Source organism: Leptonychotes weddellii, chromosome 4 (assembly GCF_054177405.1).
Source record: "Leptonychotes weddellii isolate Sample4059 chromosome 4, ASM5417740v2, whole genome shotgun sequence".
Lineage (NCBI taxonomy): Eukaryota > Metazoa > Chordata > Mammalia > Carnivora > Phocidae > Leptonychotes > Leptonychotes weddellii.
In genome coordinates, this window is record NC_138372.1 from 14,382,677 (window position 1) to 14,401,334 (window position 18,658).

At 54.0% G+C, this 18,658-nt stretch overlaps 1 protein-coding gene across 3 annotated transcripts in view; it reads right to left on the reverse strand.

The window, feature by feature from the left end:
• Window positions 1-18,658, reverse strand: part of ECE1 (endothelin converting enzyme 1) — a 113,512-nt gene that overhangs the window by 45,396 nt on the left and 49,458 nt on the right. Inside the window, exons 1-4 of one of the 3 annotated variants that reach the window (XM_081817656.1) lie at window positions 13,343-13,469; window positions 13,033-13,119; window positions 5,141-5,282; window positions 122-334 (exon numbers count right to left, since the gene is read on the reverse strand). In XM_081817656.1, coding sequence (XP_081673782.1) covers window positions 122-334; window positions 5,141-5,282; window positions 13,033-13,119 — 442 coding nt within the window. In that variant the 5' untranslated portion in view covers window positions 13,343-13,469. Of the gene's footprint in view, window positions 1-121; window positions 335-5,140; window positions 5,283-13,032; window positions 13,177-13,342; window positions 13,470-18,658 lie in introns of those variants that run through there. The other 2 variants (XM_081817657.1, XM_081817655.1) reach the window with 2 other exon arrangements.

An 18,658-nucleotide genomic window follows, 5' to 3' on the forward strand; every position in this document is an offset into this window, starting at 1 on the left:
CTCCAAAGCCTCTGGTTTTCCCATTCTGTCAAGCGATTCCTTTCACCAGACCTGAGCAGGTGGGTCCAGCTGGCTGCTCTCCTCTGCGGCTCGTTCACGGGGCTCCCTGCGGGGTGCTTACCAAGGAGGTGCTTGATGATGGCTTGGTTGTGTTCCCAGAGGTTGCTGAAGGTCCCCCAGCGTGAGTGGCCATCAGGCACGGGGTTGGCTTTGATCCAGCCACCACAGGCGTAGGTGAAGAAGTCCTGGCAGGGGTCCACCGTGGGGTCCATGGAACTCAAGATGGAGCTGGTCACTGAGATGCAGGCCTCACTTAGGCACACCGTGGGGGTTCCTGGCAGGGGTCAAGGACAAGAGGCCAGTGAAGGGCAGGGAGAAGGCTGTGGGAATATAGTATGAGTGGCCTGGGGTGCCATGCCCCTGCCCCAGCCCTGACCAAACAGATCTGGAGCTGGATGGTCGCTAGACTTCTACCGAGAAATGATTTCAGTAGATTTACAATTTCCTGGCTTGTAAAGTAAGACTTCTGTTTAGCTGCCTCAAGTCCTTTCTGTGGCTTGAAAAGTACCCAGAACCAAGGTGTTTCTCTTAATCAGTCCTTCCTTCCACAAATATTCACTGGTTTTTTTTTATTATTCCCTGATGCTCAACAAATTGATTCACTTGTTCATGCATTCATTCATTCAACAAAATAATAACTGAGTATCTTCCAGGTTCTTTACCGAGTGGTGATTGTGTGTGTGTGTGTGTGTGTGTGTGTGTGTGTGTGTGGTGAGGGATATAAAAGGCATAGTCCTTTCCTTCAAGAGCTAATAATTTAGCTGGAGAGACAGACGTTTTATAAGAAAAGTTAAATAACAACCGGAGGAGAAATGTCTGTCATTCTGCAAACATAAATTGACTGTATTTAGTCCATGACAAAAGGGTGATGCAGACAATTTGGTGCCAGGACTTAGGGCAAAGGACAGCCTATAATGAACAGAAGAAACTATGAAAGATCATTCCCTCTGAGTACAGGGCAGGAGTGTTATCTCACTGACTCTCAAAGAAATAAAAATGAAACAAACTCAACAGACCATTTTGCTTAAGTCATTTTTATATACAAGGAAACTGAGGCACAGAGAAGCTAAGTAGCTTGTTCAATGGCCAATGGGGCACAAGCCCCATCCTCTCTCCACTCTGTCTCCTATGAGCCTGGAGAGGCGCTATCCCAGCGGTAACAGGTGGGCCCTGGGCGGCCCCATCTGTCAGGTGCCTCCCCGAGGAGGGATTCCGGTTGTCGGTGCAGGTGGGCAGTGGGGAGGGCTGCCAAATACTACAAGTGCCCCCCATGAATCCACTTCCTCTGAGCCGGTTCTCACAGGACATGGGGCAGAGGCGATGAGGGCTCTTGGAAGGCCAGAGGCAAGAAGAGGGGCCGGACTCCTGTCTCGGGGTTGGTCAGTGGGCTCCAGCAAAGGAACCAAACTGCACAGCCTTGACAGGGGCCCAGCCCAAGGTGGTGGGAGATCCAGCTTCGTGACTAGGAACGCAGGCCCAGCCAGGGCCCTGGCTGACATAGGCAACAAGAGGGACTTGACTCACATTTGTTATCTCACTCAGGCCTCACTGCAGACATCAGATACAGGTGTGATGCCCAGGCTAAAGAGGGGGAGATGGAGGCTCTGTGTGCATGAACAGAGCCGGGCCACACGGCCGAGTGGGAGAGCCAAGGCTGAAGTAGCTCTGGCCTGTTGCAGCTACTCCAAGGCCGGGTTCCCTCTGTTTTCCCTCTCCCTCTCCTTGCCGGTCCCATCGGGGGCTGGGGTGGCCCTTCTGGCAAGTTCAGCGTCCCTACCGCACAGGGAGGTGTGTGGCAGGGCAGGGGCTGGAGGCTCTTAGACCTGGGTTCAGATCCCAGTTTTCTGATTCTGGCTGTGGGCCTTGGGCAGGTGACCTCCTCTCCCCGAGCCTCGGTTTCCCCATCTAGAAGCGAGGAAGCACAGCAGGCCTGATGTCACAGTGACGGCGGACGCCTTCGTGGCTGGGCCCGACGTCCCCAGGCCAACCTTCAGAAAGCAGGAAAGGATGCACAGTTCTGGCAGGGGAACACGGCACCAGCCCGGGCTGGGGTGGCCTGTGGGCTTTTTCACGTCGGATGACGGGCACAACGTCTGGCAGGCTGACGAAGGGCTTAGAGGAGTCTCACGGCAGCACAAAAACCAAGGTAGCTTTGAGGGGATTACTTGTTTGGAGCGGACTGTACAACAGTCACAAATTACTGAGCTGGCAGGCTCGAAAACAGAAAGGAACTGGCAGGGCTCCGGTGCCATTTAAGCATCTCCATAGGAGGCCATCTCAAGCCGAGCTGCACGGCCCACTCCCCAACTGGGGAAATGTACCAGAATCTTCAGGGTGGGAGGAAGAGGATTTCTGTGTAGCTTTAAAAAACCTATTCACTATTATGAGAGAGCTTCATATTTGGGAAGGGAAAAGAATACCTATTGTTTTTATACCACAAACTGCAGGAAGTTGGGCTTGACCAAACCTTGGCTGTTGGGAATGCCCGGAGATAGACTGCAAGAGGGTTGTCTTCAGGGAACAAGGCCTGTCAGAAACAGCGTGTGTGTGCGTGAGACAGGGAGGGATTTGGATTGATTGATTCCTGAGGTTATCATAAGGGGACTGGGATTTAAAAACAAAACAAGAAACCAGCCTCCTGAGAGGCCTGATGGGTCACTAAGCTCCCAAGCTGCTAGGTACAGGGCAAGGCACCGAGGTGGTACTTAAGCAATGCTTGGTTGTTTAACCGCTTAGTGCTCGGTAAATCCTTTACCAGCTATTCCTGACCCGGCAGGGACTTAACACATATTTGATCAATTACTTGTTTCCAGGCCCCCCTCATCAACATGGAGGTCAACACCTTCAAAACTCGGCCCAGGCTCCAACTCCTCGGGGAAACTTTCCCAGACCCTCATTCCTCGCTGGGCCCCTCGGTTGGCTGCCTGGCTGTGTGCTCTCTGAGGGCAGAGTATGCTGTGTCGTGGCTGTCTCCCTGTCCCCCTCCCCGACTGGAACGTGAGCTTGAGGGTAGGGCCAGCACCTTACTTGCATTTCTATTTCCTTGGCCCAGCATGTACTTGGCACCTAGCAGCGGTCCAGTATGTGTGTGTTGAATGAGTGAGTGAATGAAGTGAGCTTTGTCCAGCACTTGGGCACCACTTGCAGAGGCAGAAAATATTTCTTCCTTTGAGGATGTGCATGACCAGTCGAGAAGCAGGAACAGCCAAAATCTAGCTCACAGATGCTCGTCTGCATGGTGGTGGGCCCCAACGCTGAGTAAGTCACTTAAGAATATTTTCTGGGAGAATCTGTGTGTTTTACTGCTGCTGTCTGTAAAGCGCCTGCAAGTCTCTGGAAAGGGGGTGCAGTGGGAAAGTAGACAAATATGTATTTAGGGGCCCAGACAAGACTTTGAGACGGGTCTTTTAGAATCATCGGAGAATGTGCTTTGACTAGCCTGATGTCTGCTCAGGCGTGGCCAATGTCAGCACCTGCTGACAGTCATGAGGTTACTGTCAGTTTCTGGGGTGGCCACTGCTGTCCCGGGTCAAGGCTGCCAATGAAGACACATGGATTGGCTCAGGGCTCATGAGATCTTCGGCCCAGAGTCACCCAGGGGGAGAGTTCCTTTCATCCTGGTCCAGGCTGGGGAAACCTCTTCTGCAGCCCACAGGGGGCCGGGATGATAGAGGCTGAAGCAAGGCTGCTCCCTGTGCTTCCCCACCCCCCCGTGGGCGCGAGCACTAGGACCCAGCCCTTGGGGGCTCCCTTCTGGTTTCTGGGAGCTCCCAGGGCAGGCTCAGAGCAACTCTGGCTGCTGGAGTGCCTGACACAGGCGGACGTAAGGATGACTGAGGGGAGGTCCTGCCCTCTCTCCAGACCCTCAAACTCCTTCCCCCTCCGAGTCTAGCATGGCCACCCATGCAGGCCAGCGACTTTATAGTGGGGAAGCCTCGGCGCAGCCTGGGATCACGGGAAGGGTCATAATCTCTCTGATGGGATGAGTGACCAGGTGACCGAGTTGGTGGGGTTGGACCCTGAGCAAAGGCCCCAGAAGCTGCTCCACCAGATGGACCACCTGCCATCGGAAAGCTAGATGTTGGGGCACAAGGGTGTGAGAGATCCTGGAATTGGCCAGACCGCCCATCCTTGTTGTTTAACTTGGCTCTGCCCTTTCCAGGTCCACAAGTGCTTACTGAACATCAACTCTACACGAGGTACTCGGCTGGATACTCTCAGCCAGACACAGAGAGCCAGCCTCAGACGCCAACAGCAGGACTGGCTGGGCCCCGTCATACTGCTAAACAAGGCTGGACCCAGAGATGTGACTACAACGTGTACAGATTAGGCACCCAGAGGCCAGCTGGGCCACGGCAGGACCGCTCCTCTGGAGGTTCTAACACACAGGGGCACCCCAATGACAAAGGCGTTGCAATCCAGCTGCCCCCTCCCTCGTGCACCAGCCACGTAACCTTGAGCAAGTCACCTAGGCTCACCGACTCAGCTTCCTCAGATGCAAAAAACCACACCTCATAGGGTTGCTGTGAGGAGGAAACAGGATTATGTTTGTAAAGAAGAGGTGTGGTATTTGGTCCATGGACAGTATTAAGTAAACAGAAGCTATTATTGTTATTTTGTTGGAACTAAAGATGGCGGACGGTGCAAGACTGTGAGTCTCATCAGCTCACCTCCTCACAATAATAGCACCCAGAGCTAAGATTCAAGAAGTCCCAGGAGGCACCAGCTATGTGATAGACATTATCTCTAATCCTCAGGGCCAGCCCCAAATCGGGCACCATTTTCCCCATTCACAGGAGAGAAGACAGAGGCTCTGGGAGATGAAGTGACTTGCCCGAGGTCACACAGACAATAAATTGCTGGGCCAGGGTTTGTTTGGACTCATGTCCCAAACCTCTACACCACCCACACTGTCCAGCTCCCATGTTTCAGTCCATCTCGGCACCGAGCCGTCCGGACCTCGCTCTCTCCTTGGCCCTGGAGGCCAGCCCTGGCTTGAGCAGGGAGGCCCTCTGGCCCAGGTGGACAGAGCCGAGGGCAGGAGTGAGCCAAGCCCACGACAAAACACAGAGGCACCTACTTGTCCGGTATTGAACGCCCAGCGCTGCCAAGCAGGCCACTAGTCCTGCTGCCAGAAACGCCACCAGCACCACCAGCCGCTTCTCCACCTGGGTCCGCGCAGCCCAGCACCTCTGGCCACGCCGGGGGCTGCGGAAGTTCACCTGCAGGGAAGGGGGCAGGAAGGGTGGGGAGGACGTGAGCCCAGGGCCCCCCTTCCCCGGGAGCAAGGGGCTCCGCGGCAGGCCCAGGCCCCGGGGAGCCATCAGGGCCGCCCCCCTGCCTCAGGGGTGGTCCGGTTCCCACAGAATCGGTCCTAATCCAGGAAAGGAACTGCCACCCTGCTCAGCAGCTCGGATTAGCTCCTAAACACCAGACTCAAGCAGCTCAACCCAGCCGGACTTGTGTTTTTTGTGTTACCCGATACGGGTAGAAGGGAAAAAAAAGAACAGCTTTTCCCTGTTTCTCCAGCAAGGAGTTCAAAAAAGAACAGGATGTTTGGACTTGCAGGCATCCAGTGAGCGTCCAGCTGGGCTGTTCTCAGAGCCCCCACACCAGCAGGCCAGGATGTTATAGCCACAGCTCCTACTTCCCAGGAGCGCGGACATCCTTTGCTCATTACACCCTCATGGTCCCATGAGGGCTGTGTTATTAGTTCTCTTTTACAGATGAGGAAACAAGTTCACAGAGGTGAGGCCCCTGCCTCTTGTCACACAGCTAAATGGGGAGAGCTGGGATTTGAACCCAAGTCTGTTGATTCTGGAGCCCACCAGGGGATCAGAGACGGGCATCTGGGAGATGTCAGGGGAGATGCAATGGAGAGGGAGCTCCATTCAGGCAGGTCCTCAAAGGGAGGAAAAATGTCCCCAGCCTAACAGTCTAGCTAAACAGGAAGGGAGGCACAATGAGGGGAAGTAGAGGGCGTGGCGGGGCCCTCGGGGCTGAGGAGGGACATACTGGCCTACGGCACTCAGAGCCCTCAGCCCAGGCCTTCACACCCGAGGCCAGTTCAGGGCTCTCCTCCATTGCAAGAGGTGCTTCCTGCAAAAGCCTGGGCCACAGGACAGGAGGGGTCCCTGAAGGTGGGGCTCGGCTCAGTGACACTGCGGTCATGTGCCACCATGGTGGAAATACCGAGAGGAAGACAGACTCCCTTGCTTTCCGCTGCTCACAGTCCAGCAGGAAGGCAGATAAAGAAACAGACTGGGGTGGAGGGTGGGTGGGGTCCAGTCAGGGAAGGCTTCCTGGAGATGGGGATGCCTGGGCTGGGTCTTGAGGAATAAGTAGGAGCTGGCCAGGTGAATGGGGAAGGAAAGGGGAGAGGAGGCAAGGTCTAGATCCTATGGGGCCCTTTAGCCCCTTTAAAGAACGTGGACTTCTTCTGGAGGGCTGGGATGACATAGATTGGATTTGCCCCTTTGGAAAGACCAAGGTGCAGGGAATAAGGCTTGTTGGGGTGTGGGCATGCAGGGCGGTGACCCACAGCTGCCAGGGGAGATGAGGAAACTCAGACTCTGACCTGCAAGTGCCCCCCCAAAAGCTGAGGGGGTGCCTGTCCCCGGGAGCCAGGTCACAGCCCTCAGGGAGCCTCACGCTGACACGTGGGGATCTGAGGTTGGTCACCTTAGGGAAGGGCGCCACGCAGCCTCATGGTCACCACTGCGTAATTTCTGGGCAGGAAATGAATGGGAATTGTGGCACCAGAGAAAGGGGAACATGAGAACTTTTTGTGGAAAAAAAAAACTGTGTTCTAAAACCAACAAAAGGAACTTGGGGCCTAGTCATATTTCCGAGGAGGGCCAGGCGGCTCCGAGACCCAAACAGCTGCGTCAGGTAGAAGGAAGGCTGCCACCGTCCAAAACCCCTTTCTGAAGAATGGTTTTAAAAATGTGAGAAATGAGGGGAAAAAAAAAAAAAGTGAGCCACGAAGCTTCTGAGCGTGCTACTCCCGTGAAGTTAAAACTCTGGGCCCGGAGGGCCTGGTGCAGAGTCAGCCTGGGGCGGTGCTAACATGTTCCCAGCGCTGGCAGGTTTATAAAGTGCTTTCTCCTCGGCATGCATTTTCTCACACAGTTCCCCTTGGGAACTGCTATTCAGAGGAGTCCCAGAGGATGTGAAGCAAGCACTGACATTTCCCTCTTCCTGCCACCCTGGCCCTGGCCTGCCTCACTGGCTGCCTCCTCCTGAGGGCCCTCATGGCCCAGCACAGGGGGAGAGGGGTGACAGGCAAAGAGGCGGAGAGGGGCTCTCAGTTTACAAGGCACCCCTCCGCCTGGTGCCGGCTCTCGGAAGCCAGGGAGGACAGCCGGCAGGCCTGGGGAAGAAGGCACACCTCATGGTCTGCATCTGCATCTGCGGAAGGAGCGCCACCAGGGTGCGGGGAGTCAGGTGAAAGGGAGGGAAGAGGAAGGGAAGGGAGAAGATGAGAGGAGGAACAGAGGGAAGGAAAAAAGAGGAAAAAAGGTAGCTAACACCTGAGTGCTTTCTATGTGCCTGGCGTCGCGTTAATTCTGTTTTGTTGCTGGATGATGCCATTCTATCTTCACAACGTCCTAAAGAGTAGGCACCGGTATCAGCTCCAGAAGAAACACAGGAAGTGGGGGAGGAGGGGGAACAGTGAGAAAACCCATCTCTCTCCAGAACCCTCAGCCTCAGCCCCATGGCCACGCTGCCCCCAAGGAGCAGAAAGTCGAGCTGAGCCTCATTGTTTAGTGTCAAGCAAACAGATGGTGTTCACTGCAAAAGTGAATCAGAATTAAGTCCAAATTAAATTAGAAATTCAGTTCCAGGAAGAAATGGCAAACAGAATTTGAAAATGGGGTTTTTAACCTTTGTAATGTTCTCTGCTCAACTCGTGCTGACTGGCTGAGGGCCTGCTGGTTTCTTGACAAGCCTCCTCTCTGAGGGCAGAAGGAATCCAGAGGCATCCCCCTGGGGCAGAAGTCCCCCCCAGAGGCCTTTCCAGGAGAAGTCATCCAATTCCTGGTGCAGTGGATGGGGCCATGCTGCGAGGCCCTTCTCTCTGAGCCCTGTGTTCCGGGCCCTGCCTCCTTCAGAGCATCCAGCAAGCTGAGGTCACAGCAAGGGGAGGACCCGAGTGCTTTCTCTTTCCTTTTGGAAACGAGAGCACGTTGATCACCAGAGACTGGTCTGCAGTGGCTTGGAGGGTGAGAGGATTAGTGGCAGGCAGCCCACTCTGTCTCAGGAGAGGTAACTTGGGAGTGGCCATCGGCCAAGGAGCAGAGCTGATGCTTGGGAGATGGAGCTGAGAATTACTGTAAACGCTCAGCTCACGGGTGGGCTTAATATCCTATTTATCATCATGGGAGGCAGACAGAGAATGAGACCGAAGGAAAAGGATGCCCTCAAAAGAGAGAGGTGGAGAGAGAGACAAAAGAGGAAAGACACAGACAAAGCCAAAGAAAGAGAGAGAGAGAAACAGTTGAGCTGTCCAACCTAGAGGTTCCCAGAGCTTCCACAGCCAAGGGAACAAAGCCCTAATGAGGGATAAATATTTGGTTACAGAAGTGAGTGCTTGGCTCACCTAGGCTTACAGCAAGAACGAGTTCTGCAGGCAAGGACGGGACATGGGACACGGCTGCCTGGGGCCCAGGAGACAAGCCAGCAGGAGAAGGGGTGGGGAGCGGGGCAAAGCCTGGGGTTCAGAGGAAGCAGGGGGTCGGGAAGGGAGGCAGAGGTCCTTGCTGAGCCACCGCCAGGGCCCCCAGCGACCTGGGCTGCCTTGAGAGGCAAACAGGAGTCAGTCTGGCCAAGGGTTTGGCAGGGAGCCCACCCCCTGCAGCCCAAAAGCCTGGTCACCCGACGAGGGCTGGCAGGGTGACCAGGCTGCCTGCTTCAAGTCAGCCTCTCAGAGCAGACAGACCATGAGAGCCCAGCCCAGGGCAGCACCCAGCTACCATGAAGGGGTTAGGTTGGGGGAGTTTCTTCCAGCAAAGGTTTTATAACAGTGGACTTCCAGCTGAGGCCACTGGGGCCAGCCCAGAGCAAAACTATAATGTCTTCTTGTCCTCCCCACCTCCTCCCTGAGTCCTACCTGTCCCCCAGACCCCCATGCCTGACTCTCTTCCAATGACCCGTAACAGCTTACACGAGTGCCCGCTATGGGGGAGGGACTCCTGCCATCGACACAGGAACCAAAGTCTAGTATTTAGAAGAAGCACTTTCCAGCTCTCTTTGTTTCCCAGAAGGAACACCCAGCTGCCCATGACATGGGAAAAGGGAGGTTAAAGGTCAGCCTTGACCTTTCAAGACCCCATGTGTGTGCGTGTGTGTGTGTCTGTGTGTGTCGCTGGGCCGCCTCTGGGCCTCAATCTCCCATCTTTAAAATGAGGAAGCTAGATAACCATCCCAGGTCTGACCATCTCAGATTCTAGAAGAACTAGAAAGCCAGGAGTATAAGGCTCAAACAGGTAGAATCCTAGTGAGCACAGAGGTCTTTTTAAAGTACTAAGTGGGCTTGTCCCTGAAATCACCCTTGAAGGACAGCCCTGTGTGTGGCATGGGGTGGGGGGATGAGAAAAATCACCACTAAGAATGAAATATCTCAGCTTTCCCTTCTCTTGAAGAAATTGATTTTTACAAGCAAAAGGATGAGTTTCAAAGGCTTTGGTAGCAGTCATGGCCGCCTGCTCCCCAGCTTAGGCTGCGGGTATCACTTTAGCTGATTCCCTTTGAGCCACCAAAATGGTATGTGCTGGGGTGGGGGGTGAGGGACAGGCAGCCGGTCTGAGCAGAGCAGAGGCTCCCAAGAGCAAGGTGGTTATATTTAGGGCATCACTGAGACCTCCTGCCTGGTGAGTCATGGTAACAATCCCAACAGCAACCAAATCCATTTTCTGTGCACTATGCACAAGGCTTTCACTTACACAGCCTCATTTCAATCTTTGTAACAACTGTCGATTAATAATATTAACCCCAGGACGCCTGGGGGGCTCAGTCAGTTAAGCGTCTGCCTTCGGCTCAGGTCATGATCCTGGGGTCCTGGGATCGAGTCCTGCATCAGGCTCCTTGTTCAGCAGGGAATCTGCTTCTCCCTCTCCCTCTTCCGCTCCCGTGCTTGTGCTCTCTCTCTCTCCGTCTCACAAATAAATAAATAAATAAATAAAATCTTTAAAAAATACACTAAAAAACCAATGGGCTTCAAAATCATGAAAAATCAAGTAGCTTATTTTTATAGTTGCCCATCAAAGAGGGAGATCTGGGAGGAGGGGATGGGGGACATTTTAAAAATCTTAAATTTGAAGGAGCAGTTGTGTTTCCAGCATCAGCTCATAGGAAATTATCCGAAGGGCTAAGGGATGGTCACCTACAATGCTAGTTACTGGGCCTGTTGTCCAAACTTAGCATATTGAGTACATATACTATTATATACTCGTACCGTGAGGCACTAATTTTTTTTACGTTTATTTATGTATCTATGTATTTATTTATTTAGGTAACCTCTACGCCCAACATGGTGCTCAAACTCACAACTCCAAGATCAGAAGTCACATGTTCTACTGACTGAGCCAGCCAGGCGCCCTGAGGCATTATAATTTTTAATGACAGCATGTTTTGGGAGTTTTTAAACAACAGGAAAAATGCTCATGAAGGGGCATTAAATGAAACAAGCACAGCACAACATCGTGTACTTAGAGTGAGCTCAATTATGTTTATAAATATACGTGTGCAAATGTGGAAAACCAGAAGGGGTTATCTCCAAGTGCTGGGATTACTGTTTCTTTTTAAATCTTTTTTTTTTTTTTTAGTATTTGACTTTTTTTTTTTTTTTTTTTCAGAAATAAGCATGTAAAGTCTTTATATTGGGAGGAAAAAACTCCAATGATTAAAAACAAAATTAGTAGAAAACTCAGCTTCATAAGTTGAGGTGAACAAGTTCTCGATTCAAGCATTGGCTCGTTCATACTTGCTTTGGAGAAGTCATGGTAGCTCAAGGGAAGCCGGATTGGGTACCCACGGAAATGCCCCAACTCCTTGGGGCAACCTTTTTGGCTTTGCCTGTATAAAAAGTAGGCAATGCACCCAGTTTGGCAGATCGGTGTAGGGACAGCAACACTGCACTCCAAAACACATGATAGCTCTGTAACCCCAGGAGTGTCCCCAACCTGAGACTCAGCTTCATCATCTGTAACATAGCCACGGGGCCCTGACCTCACAGGTCATAAAAACAACAATAATCCTAGCAGGCCCCATAAGAGGCGTTACATTTACTTTCTCTAAATCCCATTTTACAGACGAGGGAATTGTGCTTTCAGTGGTTAAGCACCCAAGACCATCGGCGGAGTCAGAATTCACACTGGGGACCCCAGCTTAGGAGACTGGGCTGCTTCCACTCTGCCAGGCAGCCCCGGAGGCAGATGAACACATTTTGTGACCTGAAAAAGGCTATCCCCATGTGGGCTACTGTTATGTTATGGTGATGACAACATGGCCTATTATTTTGTTGTGAATTCTGAAACACTTTTGTGCTGATATATTTAGAACCTTCTGTGCAAGATGACACCGAAAAGATTGCTGATTAGATTCTGTTTTGATTTGTGAAGGGAAAAGTGCCTGCCACAGAAATCTAATTTCCTGCTGGATTTAGCCTCTCAAGAAGGGTCCCAGGGAAGAGGTTCTAGACAGACTGTGCTGATCTCACTCTCAGATTTCTAGCTCTGAGACCTAAGGTGAGTTGTATCTCCATTCAGGCCCTGTTTCCTTATCTGTAAGCGGGAACAGTAATCCCTACAGCTCATAGGGGTGGTCCTGAAAGTTAAGTGGGAAGATATAGGTAAGGGTGCCATATCCCAGTGGGCAGACCACTTGGAGTCGAGTTCGGATCTCCCTGGGCTACTTACCTAGCCTGGAGGAAGGACTCCATCAGTGCTGTATTATTATTCCAGCTTCTAAGAGGTATGCCTGAGTAGGACTGGGCCCGGCAGACTGCATTTCCAAGCACCCTAAGCTTGCTCTCTGGATGAACTGTGATTTGGTGTCAGTTCACTGGGTGGCCCCAACATGTTCCCCAATGCCTCCCTTGGTCAACCTGGCAGAAGTTCTCCAGGACTGAGATGCCCTGCTCCTCTCCCCGGGCTGGTTTCTCAGGAGCTAGAGCAAGGGCCCCCCTGAGTGTCCCTGACACTTCTGACTCGCTCCCGCTCACCTGCCTGGGTCCAAACCCCACCACAGGGCTGAGGTCCTGTTCAACACTGTCCCAGCTCAGCCTTGCAGGGAGGGAAGAGCAGGAAGCAGCCATGCTCACTGCTCTGCCACAAGGTAGGAAGGTGGTGGGCATGTTTGAGTCCCACAGGGACAGACCCTGGGGAGAGGAGGAATTGGGTTTCAGGAGTAGGCTGCAAGGGGGCAGGGAAAGAGGGGGCAGGAGATGGGTTCCTCCCTGCAGAAAATTCAGGTATTGGGGGAAAGGGGAAGAAGGGGGCCATGCCTACCAGATAGGGTGACCAACCAGCCTGGTTTGCCCAGCACTGAGAGGTTTCCAGGGACACAGCGCTTTCCACATTAAAACTGGGACAGTTTTAAACTCTGCCGTCACTGGACTGTGTGACCCTGGGCAAGTCCCTCAGCACCCAGGGACTGCCTTTCCTGTGGAAGGTAACTGGTCCAGTTCAGTTCTACAGGGTGCTTCAACTCTGCCAAGGGGCTGTAGTTCCACTGGCAGGTGGCACGAGGACTGGGGGACAGTCAGAGCTGGGGAGGGGACCCGGGTGGAAGGAGCCCAGTGCCTTGGAGGCACTTCTGCCCCGGAAAGGCATCTTCCCTCACGGAGCCCAGAGCTGCCCTGAGCTGTGCCAGCCTGGCACGGCCCCCTCTCGGGCTGGCAGGGTGGGGGCGGGGGAGGAGCAGCGCGCATGCCCGGCTGCCTGGGGGCTCGCAGCCGGCCAGGGCTCCTACCTGCAGGCCGTTTGGGTACACTTCACCCTCAGACAGCGAGTCCACCAGGTCCTCCTCGTCCAGCGTGGCCCGCTTGTAGGTCGACATCTGCAAAGCCAAGTGGAGCACGGACTCCCTCAGCGCCTCCATGGCTCTCAGGCGAATGGGGAGAATGGGGAAGCGGCCCCGGCGCCGCTGCGCGCCCCGCCCCGCCCGGGACACCGAGACCGGCCCACGGACCGGCCCGCGGCAGGGGAGGGGGGTCCCGCCTTCCTCCGCCCCCTCCCCTTCCCCCCCCCCGCCATCCCGCTTATGCAACGCGACGCCTCACCCCCAGCGCCCGCAGCGCGGCGGCCACCAGCTCCGCATGCTGCGCCCCGCGACGCCTGGTCCCCACCGCCACCGCGTACCGCCGCGCGACAGGCTGGCCGGGAAGGGCCGGACAACGCGCCACCTTCGCGGGCGGGGCCTGACCGGCGCGCGGTTGCCGGTTCCCTCCATGGCCCCACGGGGGCGACCCGACCCGGGGTACGTGGAGGTCCCCCCCGGCCAGCCCCTAGCCGGAGGGAGGGGGTCTCGCAGCAGCACCTCCTCCTGGGAAGCCCCACGTCTCCCTTCAGTTAGGGGGTTGGCAGATAGCAGGAGTCGAGGATTAGGAAGATGCCCCCAATTTGGACCACAACTGTCAAGAGAAAGGTTCCACCCACCAGTGGCCCTTAGGTGCCTCAAGTAAGCCTCCCCATCAGAGCTAGAAAGATTGGGCGGGGGGGAGAGGTGGAATAAAAAAGGCAGGTGTCTCCCCTCGCATTTCCCCCTTCCTCTAGCTCAGGGATTTTAAGCCAGAGAATTTCAGAAAATTCCAGAGGCTTAGGGCTAGTCAAGAACCAGGAAGGTGACCCATCCCTCCACCTTCAGTCTCAGGAGGCAAGAGTCTCAAGCAGGCGCTCAGGTAGGAACTCTAGGTACCCAGCACTCTGCCTCCCACCTCGGAGAAGTCTAACCCAGAAGTTTCCCGAAGGACCCTCCACTTCCAGTGAGACCTGGAATCCCCCTCATTTATACATTTTTCAGTTTCCCACAGTGCACGTCTGTTCATTCCCATATTTGGTTCCCACAGCCACACACGTGTGTGCAGGAACTGGCTCAGAGGGGTGGGGTGACTGCCTGGGGTCACAGCGACAGCTCCTGGAGGCCTCCTGCTTCTACTCTGGCCCTCTCAGCCCTTTACCAGTTTGCCCACGGCCCCTGCCTACCCTCATCTTGTGCTGCTCTCCACCTCGCTCACTCAGGTCCCAACTTCTTTGGCCTTCACTCAGTTCCTCAGATTCTCAAGTTTCTCCCCTCCCTCAAGATCTTTACAGCTGCTATCCCCTCTATCTGGAACATTCTTTCCTCATCTCTACTCCTCCCATGGCCAGTTCTGGCTTCAGACCTCAGCTTAAATCATCACCTCCTCCACTGTCCTGACCACTCTAAGGAGCCCCTCAAATACTGTTACACACCCCATTTTTCCCCTTTATGGTATTTACTGCAGTCTGTTGTTATTCTTTTATTTTACCTTGATCCCACCCCTCCCACCCCGCAAGCATTATGAACTTTATCAGAGCTAGGACCTTGTTTGGCACAGAGAATCCCCATCACCTCGCATACTATCGGTGCTCAATAGTTCAAATCAATGGTGGAACAAGAGGAGGGGACGTGAAAATTACTCTGGGGCAGTGCCCTTAAGTCCTTGACAATCTAATTTTGCAATGTCCAAGGACAAAGGAAACATATCGAACAGGCACAGGACTGGGGGAGGTGGGGTACTTGGGGAGAATTTTAATTCTGGAGACTCCTGCCTCACTCCCAGCGGGTAGGGGACTTCCCATTACCCACTGGAGACAGAGGGACAGAAGGCTTCTTCACTTCATGCTGAGTTACGGCTGGACTTTTTCTGAAACCAGGACACTTGCTTATACTAAGTAACAGGTGTCAACCGCCCGAGGAAAAGACCCTTGAAAAAGAAGTTCAATTCACCACACAGCTTCCCAGCCTGCACAGCAGCTATTGTTTCAGAGACACCTAGGGGTATGAGGCATTTGTCAGTTCTATCACATCCATCCTCCCATTTAAGCCTCTCGCCCTTCCCTCTGAGTATTATTGGCCCCTTTTACAGAGCCTGAAACTGAGGCTCAGGCAGGTAACTTGCCTGGGTACAGAGGCAGTGGCTCCTCCTCCTTCTATCTCATTTCAGAGATCACCCCTTCTATGAAGCTCTCCTCATCACCCTCCAGACAAGGAGGCTTCTTGTCCCCGGCTCAGTGTCCCCTCCCACCCAGGCCCCCACCCCATGCTTCCTTCTGTTGAAGCACATAGCACTCTAAATGGGAGGACCCTGAAGGCAGGGGCCAGGGCTCCTCAGGCCCTGTCTCCCACAGGGCCAAGTCTGCAGCTGGAGCCTCCATGCGTGTTGGAGCAAAGGCGGGAGGCAAGGGAGGGAGGCTGGAAGCCCATCCCGGGGGCCAAGGCCAGGCCACGGGGGCCGTCCGTCCCACTGCAGCCTGTTTGTGGATAGACGATGAAGGAAGCTCACATACCTCCCAAGCAGAAATCCGCTCAGACGGAGAGCTGTTTATTTTTCAGGGCACAAAAGACGAGGTGGCCCTCCTAAAGCGCCTGCCTCGGGCTCTGCAGTGAACGGAACCCACCTGAGTCGCGGAAGCGGCTTGGCTGGCTCGGTGAGGAGCGCAGAGGCCCCAGTCTGTGAGTGAGTGCCACTCCAACAACGATGGCGGCCCTCTATCTGCACCCACCCAGAGCTGGAAGGGGCCTTCCATTCCCTGTCTTGTTGGGTCCCCATACCCACCTGGGGCCTCAGCCTCATCACTTCCATGTTACAGGAGAAGTGGGAGGGAGGTGTTGGGCAGACAGGAAACCTGCTCTGTGCTGCCTGACAAAATGTAGCTCTCCTGATCCCAAGACGTTCTGCCGGGCTCCCGATGAGAAGACTGAGGATGAGGGAGGAGGCAGGACTCGACAGCGCCCCTCCCTCCCCACCCAGGTCACCTGGCTGGAGAGTGAGTGGCCCAGGAGGTGAATGCTTGCCCGCCTGACCCCATGCTGCTCCCTCCGAGTACCCCAGCCACATGGCTAGGATGTGGCAGAGTTGGGCCCCGAACCGGGGTCCCGCACTCTTAGTCCTGTGCTCTTTGGGGAAGGGGGAGCTGCTTCCTCAGGCGGGGCCCTCACGGAGTCCAGGCACCGAGCTGGCTGGGCAGCCCACGCTCGTTCCCATCGCCTTGTCTGCAGTGCGGGCTTCAGGGAAAGGAGAACACAGCTGCTTTGTGGGGAGTCTGCCCTGATCTGCTTGTTCCTCCCCTGGACCCCTCAGAGGCTGATGCTCCCGCGAAGGTGGAGACCGAGCTCGGAAAAGTGGGAACCACAGCTCGGCCCCCCGCCCCAGGCCTCCCACTGCACAGAGAAGGAAGTATGAACCAGAGGGCCTGTGACGGTGCCCCGCTCTGGAAACCCCACCCTGTGGAAATCAACGGCCTGGGGTGAACAGAAGTGAGAAATATTAGAAACGTTCACATGTTTCTGACAACAAAGGCTCTCTGGCCCAGTGACACCCGGTGTGATCCTATTTGCGGCGACTGGCGTTAATCACTCAGATGGTTCTCGCCATCGGTTTGCCCAAGGCGGGGGTTCTTCAAGGAACCTTGGAGTGTGTCAGGCAAGAAGAGCAGTCCCGAGTGAAGTTCACAGGCCTGCGACTCCTTGGCTACACCCTCCAAGCTGTTTTCACGTTCTTTCTGAGCCTCTGCTCTGTCAGTTCCTGCCTTAGGGGCTCATGGTTGGCTGGGACCCGTGAAGTCCTTATAGGTCATCTCACACGCACTCACGTTATGTGTCAGTCCGATACTGTTATTCAATAGGCACAACAACAGAGTGGGTAGAAGCTCTAGATCCGAGCCTCAGTTCAGATGCCCACGGGGCCACTTCCCAGCTGTGTGACCTTGCGCAAGTGAGGTCTGCATCCTCCCTGTGCCTCAGCTGTCTCATCTGGAAAATGGGGATGATAATCACTGTACCGCCCTCGCAGGACTGTTGTCATCCTTTTTTTTTTTTTAAAGATTTTATTTATTTATTTGACAGAGAGAGACACACCGAGAGAGGGAACACAAGCAGGGGGAGTGGGAGAGGGAGAAGCAGGCTTCCCACCGAGCAGGGAGCCCGATGCGGGGCTTGATCCCAGGACCCTGGGATCATGACCTGAGCCGAAGGCAGACGCTTAACGACTGAGCCACTGAGGCTCAGACCCAGGACTGTTGTCATCCTTAAGGGAGTTAATACAGAAGAAGTGCTTAGAGCAGTGCTCGACACACAGCATGTGCTCACCAGGTGTTAGCTGTTCTTCTTCATTCCATCATTACTTATACACTGCAAGGCTCAAAAACCTTCCATTGATCCCCACCACCGAAAGAACTCTGAACTCCTCCCTCTCCAGGTCCATCCTCCATATGCCCCTCAGGTGTGTGGTCATCACCCCGACTCTTACCCAGCCCCGCAGGGGTCGACCACTCAATGGGAGTCCATGGGGTCCTTGATGCACGTCAAGCCTTGGTCCCCACCCCCGAGGGACCAGCGGCTGATACCCTGTCTCCCAAGACTGGGCCCCTCCTCACTACTGCTCTCCATCTCTGGCCTACCTCCTCCTCCATGAAGCCCTTCCTACTTCCTTCCCCGGCACCTGCATTATGTGCAGGCCTTGTCTGGGCATCTCCACGCCTGGGATGGAGAGGACCTGGGGGGTGGGCAACAATCTTCTTACTACTTTCCAGGCCCAGCACCCAGCACACAACCTGGTATATAGATAACTAGTTAACTTGTATCCCGGGTTTTCACAAGGGCATTAGTATCTGTGACTTCAACAAAGAAGAAATAGTAGAGTTTAGTTGCTTGAGGACAATCATGTAAAATCAAATAGAACAATTTCAGGCAAGGGACAAGATAGTAAAAGTATGGCTGTCACTCCTAAAGGCGATACCATGTGACATTATTATTACTATTATGTCATCTATTACATTGCTTGGTCTTTTAGAGGAGAAATTTCCATTTGATTAATTTCGTTTTAGATTTACCACAACGTTCCTATTTTGATACCAGGAATCCTAGGAATTGGCCCAGATCCCTTTTTCCTTTGGCTGCCAGGAAACTGACAGCCAAATCAGACACTCATTTATGGACACTTTCCTGGTCTTTATGTTCAGCCTTTTCCTTGTCCACATTTTTCAGTCTGTTTTCTCTGATCCTGATTTTCCATTTCGATTGCGTATTATCTTATTGAATGAGTTTTGGTCATAACCCATCATGAATCCTTTGCAGCATAAAGTAAATTAGAAGAAACCTGTAGCAGGAACGCCCCTTCCCTCATCCACTCCCCGGGGAATGCAGTGTCAAGGTACTTATTCAGCAGTGGGGGTGAGGCAGTCAAGACGGACCTGGGCCCAACCCTAGGATCCTGGGCCCATGTCATTTCCCCTCTGGGACCTCATTTTCCTCATCTGGAGAAAGGGTTGTTATAGACTATCTGGTAGACAGCACTGCATCCCAGTGCTTCATACCTGCTTTTCTTTATTTTCCTCCACCACCTTTCCCATTTACT